This window comes from Ovis aries, chromosome 4 (genome assembly GCF_016772045.2).
Source record: "Ovis aries strain OAR_USU_Benz2616 breed Rambouillet chromosome 4, ARS-UI_Ramb_v3.0, whole genome shotgun sequence".
NCBI lineage: Eukaryota > Metazoa > Chordata > Mammalia > Artiodactyla > Bovidae > Ovis > Ovis aries.
In genome coordinates this window covers 108362636-108372370 of record NC_056057.1, presented here as the reverse complement: position 1 = coordinate 108372370, position 9735 = coordinate 108362636, and the positions used below count along the sequence as shown (strand labels likewise).

General features: G+C 40.2%; 1 protein-coding gene across 1 annotated transcript in view; it reads right to left on the bottom strand.

The window, feature by feature from the left end:
* Window positions 1–2102: 2102 nt before the first annotated feature.
* LOC101116903 (olfactory receptor-like protein OLF3) overlaps window positions 2103–9735 on the bottom strand; it is a 211943-nt gene continuing 204310 nt past the window's right edge. The window contains exon 7 of the mRNA XM_060415177.1: window positions 2103–5544. Within this exon, the coding sequence (XP_060271160.1) occupies window positions 2702–3655 (954 nt within the window). The 5' untranslated portion in view covers window positions 3656–5544 and the 3' untranslated portion in view covers window positions 2103–2701. The remainder of the gene's footprint in view (window positions 5545–9735) is intronic.

Genomic DNA, 9735 nt, shown 5'->3' with positions numbered 1-9735 from the left:
CTGTTTATGGTTGAGAGGTAGTAAACAATCATGTGCATAGTGGCAGGAGTATGGATAATCCTGTCACACAAGCTAGTCTGTCAGCAGAGAGGTTTGACCTGAGACATCCTTGTCCCACCCAGAGCAGGGAATTAGCAGCAATTATTGATACAACAAATGAAAAAACCTTCACCAATATAATTCCTAACCAACCCACTATACTAATAATTTCTAACTCCCCAAAAGAATTTGCCTTTAGTAAGTCTAAAACATCTCATGCCTCTCAGGTTGGGAGGCTGTAAACAATCACATGTGGCCGGACGAACCTATACAGGTGGGCTAGATAACCTTCAGAGGGGTCCGTAAGCTGAAACACTCTTGTCACGCCCAAGAATTTTTATTGCCTTGGAGCTGCGCGTTTACTCCTTCTCCGAGAGAAATGGTTATGGGGGAGAGCCCCCCGTAAAGTCAGAGGTGTAGGTGAGAGCATAAAACAGACTGGTTTTGGGGTAGATGCTCAGGAAGAGGGGTTTCCTGAGGCTTGATCACGCCTTTGCATATGCCAAGCCTCCTTCCTCATGACCTTTGCCATGGGCGGAGTGCCTCACACTGGCCTCCGGCACTATGGTTTTTCCAGTACTCATGTATGGATGTGAGAGGTGGACATAACAAAGGACACGACCACTGAAGAATTGATGCTTTTGAATTGTGGTGTTAGAGAAGACAAGAGAAAGTCCCTCAGACTACAAGGAGATCAAACCAGTCAATCCTAAAGGAAGTCAACTCTGAATATTCATTGGAAGGACTGATGCTAAAACTGAAGCTCCAATACTTTGGCCACCTGAAGAGTCAACTCATTTGAAAAGACCCTCATGTTGGGAATGCAAAAGAAGGGGACAACAGAGGATGAGATAGTTAGATAGCATCATCGACTCAATGGACATGAATTTGAGCAAACTTCAGGAGACTGTAAAGGACAGGGAAGCCTGGCTGCTGCGGTCCATGGGATTGCAAAGAGTTGGACACAATTTAGCCAGTGAACAACAACAAGTGGCCATATCTAAACACAACTTTGATACCACACAATGCCTATAGTATCGTCTTCAACAAAGTCAGTGTCCAAAAATGATATGTAACTTTGAGAGGGCTGAGAATAAAGTTGGTCAAATCAGAGGGAATATGTGACCTTTGTGACCTTGTAATTGAAGATACTGAGATGAAGTTTAAAGATACTTGAGGCAGAGAGTGGTGTCCACAAGTGAGAGAGGCACACTTGTCTGTCTCCCACTGTGGGCTGTTCGCCTTCACCATTCTCACATCTCACACCTTCGTCTCTTCCTCCCTCCTCCACACTCTCAGCCATGAGTGATCCGTCTTGTTTCACAGAGAAGAATAGGTGCCAAAGGAAATCCCTCAACTGATCACCACTGCCAAAATGCAAGTCAACCAAAAACTTATCAATTGACTTAATAATGAGACAAAAAAGAAAAGGAAAGTCTCTCTTTTAGACTCCTTGAAGAGAGTGAGAAGACCCACTATTATCATATTCTTTTTCTCCTCTCTTACCTATCCCCTGTTTAATCATTTCTTCCCCCTTTTACCTTATTTAGCTTTATCCTCAGAGACAAGCTGCACTCACAGGCAATGCCAGCTCACAAGATTTACAGAGGGGATTTAAGTAGGGGGTTAAGATTTAAGTAGGGGTTTGTGCCTTTGTGTGTGAGGTGTGCGGAGGGGAGAACAAGAACACCTTTAATATGGAGACTTGAGAATAACATCTGCACAGCAGACTGACCTATCCTTACAGCACAAAATCCATATTAAAGTTGTATTATCTTTCACTGGTTTATTCAAGGAAACTACTTTCCTTCGATTAACTGTGTCTTAACATTGTATTCATTTATCTTCCTGTTTATTTGCTTATTTTTTTCCAAAAGTTCAAAGAAAGGTTTGCTGCATTTTCAGAAATTACAATTTCACCTTTTGAAAGGTACCCAATATATACAATTGTTTCCTTACCAAAGTATTCATATGCTATTTAGCAGTAGCTGTCTCATATTTTTCTTAAATAATGTCAATCACAAACCACTCAATTATATCTTTATTGCAGTAAAAAAAAGAACTTTATTTGATGTTTCTCCTCTCATTTATTTCCATTACTCAGACAGAGACTGTACGTCCACATGCAATAGGTTGTCCAAAAAGCATTTCAATCAGAGTTGATAGCAACATGCTCCTTAAGATAGTGGCACACACAATTAATAAACGTGACTATGTATGGCACACAATGTTTCGAGTGTGCAAACACGAAAATTCATTTTGTTCCCAGTGGAAATGAAATGACCTCCTTAAAATGTGGTTGAATAATTCAGTATTCCAAGGTAAAATCCGAGAATGGTTCCATAGTTGCAACAATTTTTCATGTTGCTATCAAAACAATAAATATTTTCTTCAAATATTGTAGGGTCATATGAATGGATACTGAGCGGATAACAGTGGAAAGTTCTATTCCACCACTGCTTACTGTTTCTGAACATCCTGCTGTGCCATAAAAACACCCCCACATCCCACACCCAACCCAGTCACTCAGCCTCCTACCCAACATCACAAGCACATGTTTTGTCATCTCCTTCCTGGTTGCCAAGGCAATGCAGTTATAATCTGAGATGGGTAAGAGAACACACAGGCAAAGCTCCTTTCTCCAAGTGATGCTCATGATTCATCAAGTTGCCAGTTTCGACAATAATCCAAATAACTGTCCTAGTAGTTTCTGCCAAGCTCTCTTCACCTCCTTATTCCTTAGACTGTAAATCATGGGGTTCAGCATGGGAGTCAAAATGGCATAGAAGAGAGAGATCAGCTTCTCCTGAAGCACAGAAGGGCTGGAATTGGGCTGGATATAAGTGAAAATGGCCATACCATAGCACAGGACAACCACTGTGAGGTGAGAGGCACAGGTGTGGAAGGCTTTCTTTCTCCCCTCTGTGGACTGGATCTTTAGGATGGTGGAGACGATCCTGACGTAGGACAGGAGGACCAGGCAGAAAGGTGTCATCAGCAACACAATACTAGACACCATGATGGCCACCTCGTTGGAGGAGGTGTCCACACAGGCCAGCCTGACCACAGCTAGGATTTCACAGGATATGTGATCAATATACTTGTTCGTGCACATGGGCAACTGAAAGGTGATGGTGGTCTGCACGAGAGAGTTGACAGAGCCACTGACCCAGGATGTGACGGCCAGCCTAGCACAGAGCCCTCCGTGCATGATGACCGAGTACCTCAGGGGGTCGCACACAGCCACATAGCGGTCATAGGCCATCACGGCCAGGAGAACAAACTCAATCCCACCCAGGCCCAGGGAGAAAAATAACTGGGCTGCACAGCTCACGTACGGGATCCCTTTATGTCCTGCAAGAAAATGCACCAGCATCTGAGGAACGATGCTTGTGGCATAGGAGACATCAACAAGGGAGAGGTTGGTGAGAAAGAAATACATGGGAGTGTGGAGTCGGCTGTCCAGTCTGATCAGAAGAACAATGAGGACATTACCTAGCACAGTCAGCAGGTACATAACCAAGAACAGGATGAAGAGAGCGACCTGAATGTCCCAGTCACTGGACAGGCCGAGGAGAATGAATTCTCTCACCCAAGACTGGTTATCTGCTCCCATTAAAAGATGTGAGGTTATTAATCTGCAGAGACTCAGAAATAATAGAAGCTGTTGAATCAAAGAACCGTTTTTGTTGTTCAGTTGCTAAGTCATGTCTGATTTTTTGCAACCCCATGGACTGCAACACACCAGGCTTCCCTGCCTTCACTACCTCCCGGAGCTGCTCAAGGTGATGTCCATTGATCTGATGCTGCTGCTGCTAAGTCACTTCAGTCGTGTCCAACTCTGTGCGACCCCATAGACGGCACCCATCAGGCTCCCCCATCCCTGGGATTCTCCAGGCAAGAACACTGGAGTGGGTTGCCATTTCCTTCTCCAATGCATCAAAGTGAAAAGTGAAAGTGAAGCCCCTCAGTCATGTCTGGCTCTTAGCAACCCCATGGACTGCAGCCTACCAGACTCCTCCACCCATGGCATTTTCCAGGCAAGAGTACTGGAGTGGGGTGCCATTGCCTTCTCTGTTTGGTGATGCTATCTAACCATATCATTCCTCAGATGCACCCTTATCCTTTTGCCTTCAATATTCAGTCAAAGAATCATAAAAATAATTTTTTATCAATACATAGTGTATGAAATTAACTAGCCTTAGATGTTTCAGATCATTTATGGGTCAAGATGACAGGCTTTATACTGATACATATTATATCTACTCTGTATCAGAGACAGCCCAGTGCTTTTATAAGAATATGATGTGGTCTCTAGGAGATTCAGTTAAAGTCTGAAGATAACCACAGAGCAATTTTAAGAACTCCATATCTTAACCAGCTTACAACAGATTCTCGGGTATGGAAAGGATGGTAGGTGACAGTGATGGATAAAATGATAAAAAAATGAAGAAAAATTTGGTTGGAATTTTTTTTTAAAGCCTGCATTAGACATGTCAGCTAGACCCATCATGATGAACTGGATAAATCTATTATAAAAGGAAATATTGGGACTAGAGAGAGACTTACAGAAAGATCTGGAATCAGTGAACCTAGGTTTGAAATCTAATTTTATTTAGCAGCTATGTGATTTTTGGTTTAGTGTCAAACTTCTAGTTATGAAACAGACTTATGCAACTCACAATACGTTTAAGCTCAAATGAAAGAAACTTCTGGAGAAAGTACTTGTGAATTGTTACTGGTAGTAGTTCTATAGTAGTATGACAAGCAGTAGTAACATGACCTCCACCTGGGGGTAAGTAAAGTAATAGATGTGAATTTCCTCATATCTCCTCTATAGATTCAGACATAGATGTTTCAAAAAAATAAAACTGTAGGCAACATTTAATGAATCTTAGGGCTTAGTGAGATATTCTGAGGACTTTTTCTTCCTTTCGGTGTTTTTACTAGACTCTGGTCTCTTAGCCTTTAGTGGGATGAGACAGATAAGAGAATTGTAGTTGGGCCTTGTTTTATTGTTTCTCTTCAACTATTATTGATAATCTACCATTTTTATATTGGCTTAAAAGAAAACAAGGAAGGTTATGAATGTTTAGGCTTTCTCAATATAAAAAAGAAAGGAAAGCATATGGCTAAGGACCCTTTCTTACTATTCAAGGCAGAGAAGGTATGGATTCTTGTAGAAACACATTAGAATAGAGCTTCCACTTTGTTTCCTTTTCTTAGCAGCACTTTTCAGTAGATCTATGTTTCAAGGTCAATTCTGAACAACAGAAATAGTTTTTACCATGTCTGAAGCACTGACTCATTCTTACTCTTCCTCCATGCCTGCATATTTTTAATTTCCTTTCCTCTCAGTGGACAAAACAAGAGAAAACAGGAGACAAAGGCAGTGAGAGAGATTGAGAGGAGAGGCAGAGCTGCTTACCTCTTATCTGAACCCGCATAGATGTCAGGCCAGGGTCTCTGAGCAGAAAGGTGAAGAAAGGTGTTCATGCTTCCACTCTTAAAGGACAAAACAAGCAGTTCAATAAATGCCCTTCTTATTCATGATTTAGACACATAGATTTTTACAAACATCTTTCCTGATGTCCTTCTCACAACCTGATTGCCCCTTTAAACAATTCCTTCATTTCTGCTACATCAGGATACTTTCATTACTACCCCTCACTTTGCTTTCCTCAATCATGACCCGTCTGAGAAATATCTACTTCCTGGAAACCAGTGTTGAACAATGACCATAGCTGAGTGTCAGCTTTATTCAGCTCTTTCTCCTATATCAGTTGGTCTGTGTTCTCTTCTCAGTATTTGCTACAACTCTGGCTGCTTAAACAGTTTCGCCAGGTACCTTATGCGCCTTTGTTGTTGTATAGTCGCTAAATCATCTCTGACTTTTCTGGAGCCCCACCAACTGTAGCCTGCAAGGGTCCTCTGTCCATGCGATTTCCCAGGCAAGAATACTGGAGTGGGCTGCCATTTCCTCCTCCATGGGATATTCCTGATCCAGGGATCAAACCTGCATCTCCCACGTCAGCAACAGATTCTTTACCCCTGAGCCACCAAGGAAGCCCCAGTGCTCCTTTAATAGACAATAGAACCAGAGAAAGGATGTCAACAAGATGGCAGAATAAGAGACTCCGAGCTTTCTCTCTTCCCATGGATACATTAAATAAACATCTACACACAGATCAATTCCCTTCAACAAAAATTCAGAAGCTAGTTGAGAGGCTCCTATACACTGAATGATTGAGAAAACATCCACATCAAAACAAGTGGAAGAATCTGAGACATGTTCGTGCCCATGAATGCCACCACTGACACACTGCCTTACAAATGGGAGGAATCCCACAACTCCCAGCATTCCCTGGATCACACATTACAAACACCAGCTTTGATGGCTGCCACCTGAAGGACAGGCTCCCAAATCACCTGACTCTGAGATCTGAGGCCTCAGCACTCAACAGTACCACATATGCTTAATTGTTCAGTTGTGTCTCACTTTTTGCAATCCCATGAACCATAGCCCTCCAGGCTCCTCTGTCCATGGAATTTCCCAGGTAAGAATACTGGAGTGGGTTTCCAAGCCCTCCTCCAGGGGATCTTGCTGACCCAGGGATCGAACCCACTTCTCCCACATTGCAGGCAAATTCTTTACCATCTGAGCTACCAGGGAAGCCCTCCATGGAAAGGACTAACTGTGTATTTTCCCAGTTGCTGTCTTAAGGTCAAGCTTCTAATTACCCTGCCTCTGTGAGCCTGTAAGGCAGGTAATTAGTAGTCCTCAGAGAGACTGAAGATGTGAGCACTTTCTGTGTCTTGTCTCTACAGAATACTTCCAAATTCATTTTATCAGGCTAGCACGATACTGACACCAAAGTCAAAGAATGATACCACGAGGTAAGACCAACATCTTTAAAGAACACAGATGCAAAAATTCTTAATAAACAGCAAACAAAAATTCAAAAATACATGAAACGGATTATATACAACAATCAAGTGGGATTTATCTATGAAATGCAAGGATAGCTCAACATATCCAAATCAATCAACATGACACGTCACACCGGCCGAATGAAAAATGCAGAGAAAGCACCTGGCCAAGTTCAATAGCCATTCGTGATTAAAACGCTCAACAAGACAGGTATAAAAGGAAACTTGCTGAACACAATAAAGGCCATTTATAAAAAGCCCACAATAATGTCATACACAATGTGGAAAACTTAAAATTTTTTCTCTAAGATTCAGAACAAGGCAAGGATGTCCATTCTCATCTCTATTCGATACTAGAAATATTAACAAGAGCAATCAGACAAGAAAAAGGAATACAAGGTATCCTAACCAGAAAGAAGTAAAATGATCTCTGTTTGAAATGACATAATCTTATGCAGAAAACCCTAGACTCTACCAAAACACTGCTATAAATAAAATGAGTTCAGTAAATTGCAGGATGCAAATCAACAAACAAAAATTACTGGCATTGTTGCAACATCACTGCATCCAAAAAAGAAATCAAACGGAAAAAAATCCCACATCAAAAAGAATACTTAGGAATAAATTTAACCAAGAAGAAAAATGATGTGTGTGCTAAAATTTATAAATATTGAAGAAAGAAGTTAAATAAGACATACCTAAATTGAAAGATATCTCATGTTCATGTCTCAGAAGAATTAATATTGTTAAAATGTCAATACCACCCAAAACAATATGAAGATCCAAGTCAATGCCTACAAAATTGGTAAACTATATACCTAATAAAGCATTGATATCCAAAATATACAAAGAAGTCTCACAAATAAATAGTAAGGACAGCAAACAGCCTGGTTTTTTAAAATGGCAGAAGTCGAGTAGAGATTTTTCCAAAGAAGACATATTTATGAGGATGAATAAGTCTAGAGATCTAACATATAAATAGCTGACAGATATATTCAAAGATATTTTAACATCACCAATTATCATGGAAATCAAAATCAAAATCACAATGAACTATAACCTCACACCTGTTAGGATAGCTATTACCAAAGGAAAAAAAAAAAAGGTAAGTGTTAGCAATGATGTTAAGAAAAGAGAACTCTTTTACACCATTGATGGGTATGTAAATTGGTATGCCATTATGGAAACCAGTATGGAGAGTCTTCGAAAAATAGAACCATCATAAGATCCAGCAATTCCACTTTTGTACATAACCAAAGGAAATAAAATCAGTACCTCAAAGTTATCTGTACTCCCAAAATCACTGCACCATCATTCATGATAGATAAGAGATGGAAACAAATTCAGTATTTGTGGAAAGTTAAACAGATTAAAAAATCATGGTATATACACATACAAAAATGGAATATTTTTCAGCCTTAAAAGGAAAAAGATATTGTCATTTGTACCAACATAGGTGAACCTGGAACACATTCTGCTAAGTGAAATAAGCCAGGCACAGAAAGAGGAAAACTGCATGACCTCACACGTGGAATCTCAACATCAAAGACAGGAAGTAGAAAGGTGGTTGATTACCAAGAGCCGGGAGGTGGAGGAAACGGGGCAATGTTGGTCAAATATACAGAGGTGCATAATTTAGGGTGAAAAAGTCTAGAGATCTAAAGTAGACCATGATGACTACAGTTATTAACATAACATTTAATACTTGGAATTTGCTAAGAAATTCGATTTTAGGTGCTCATCACAAACAATGAGAACAATATGTTAATTATCTTGATCATGGTAATCATTTCACTGTGTGTGTGTGTGTGTGTATATAAATAATGATGTTGTATACATAAAATAATACAAATTTTATTTTTAAAATAAGACTAATAAATCTTATTTATATCCTTTGGGTAATATGTTCATATGTTCAAACTTCAATACCTCTCTCTGTTTTGACTTTCTTTGTTTACTCAAAAATAAGCAACCTCTGCTGCCTGCTCAGAACATTGTAGTGAGCAGTGACACACCTCTGTAGTTCCTCTCCTTAAACATGAGCACCGTAAGGGAAGGACTTGCTCATGCTTGTGTTTTATGAATTGAGGTGGATGTAGGGTAGTTACTGTGGCCGTAACTAATAGAATACACTATGTGATATTGCCCAATAGATGCCATTGAAATAATCGATGAAAATCCATCTCCTGAAAGCACTGCCACTAATGCCTGAGACCTATTACTTTTATGTTTGGCAGTTTCTTTTTCATGAAATGGTTAAAGATAAAACTAATTGGGAGTTTTAAAATACAAAGTATCTAATCTTAGTGTGAACTAGTATATCAGCTTAGGTGCATGCGTGCTCAGCCACTTAAGTTGTGTCCAACTCTTTGCAACCCCATGGAATGCATCCCACCAGGCTTCTCAGTCCATGGAATTCTCCAGGCAAGAATAGTGGAGTGAATAGCCATTCCCTTTTCCAGGGCATCTTCCCAACTCAGGGTTTGAACTTGGATCTCCCCCATTGCAGGTGAATTCTTTACCATCTGCGCCACCAGAGTAGCCCATTAAACAATTTTAATTGCATTTAGTTTCTATTACTACTATGTGGAACAATACTCCAAAATACTTGATTTTCCTTTGTAAGGAAGTATCCAGGGCTTGACACGTGGGTACTTTTTCCTCTACCATATTTATTGTCACATTTTATTAAACTGCCCTGATCAGTATATTACACATGTAAAACTATCTAACAATACTTTCTACTTATACTCGCTGACAACTTCA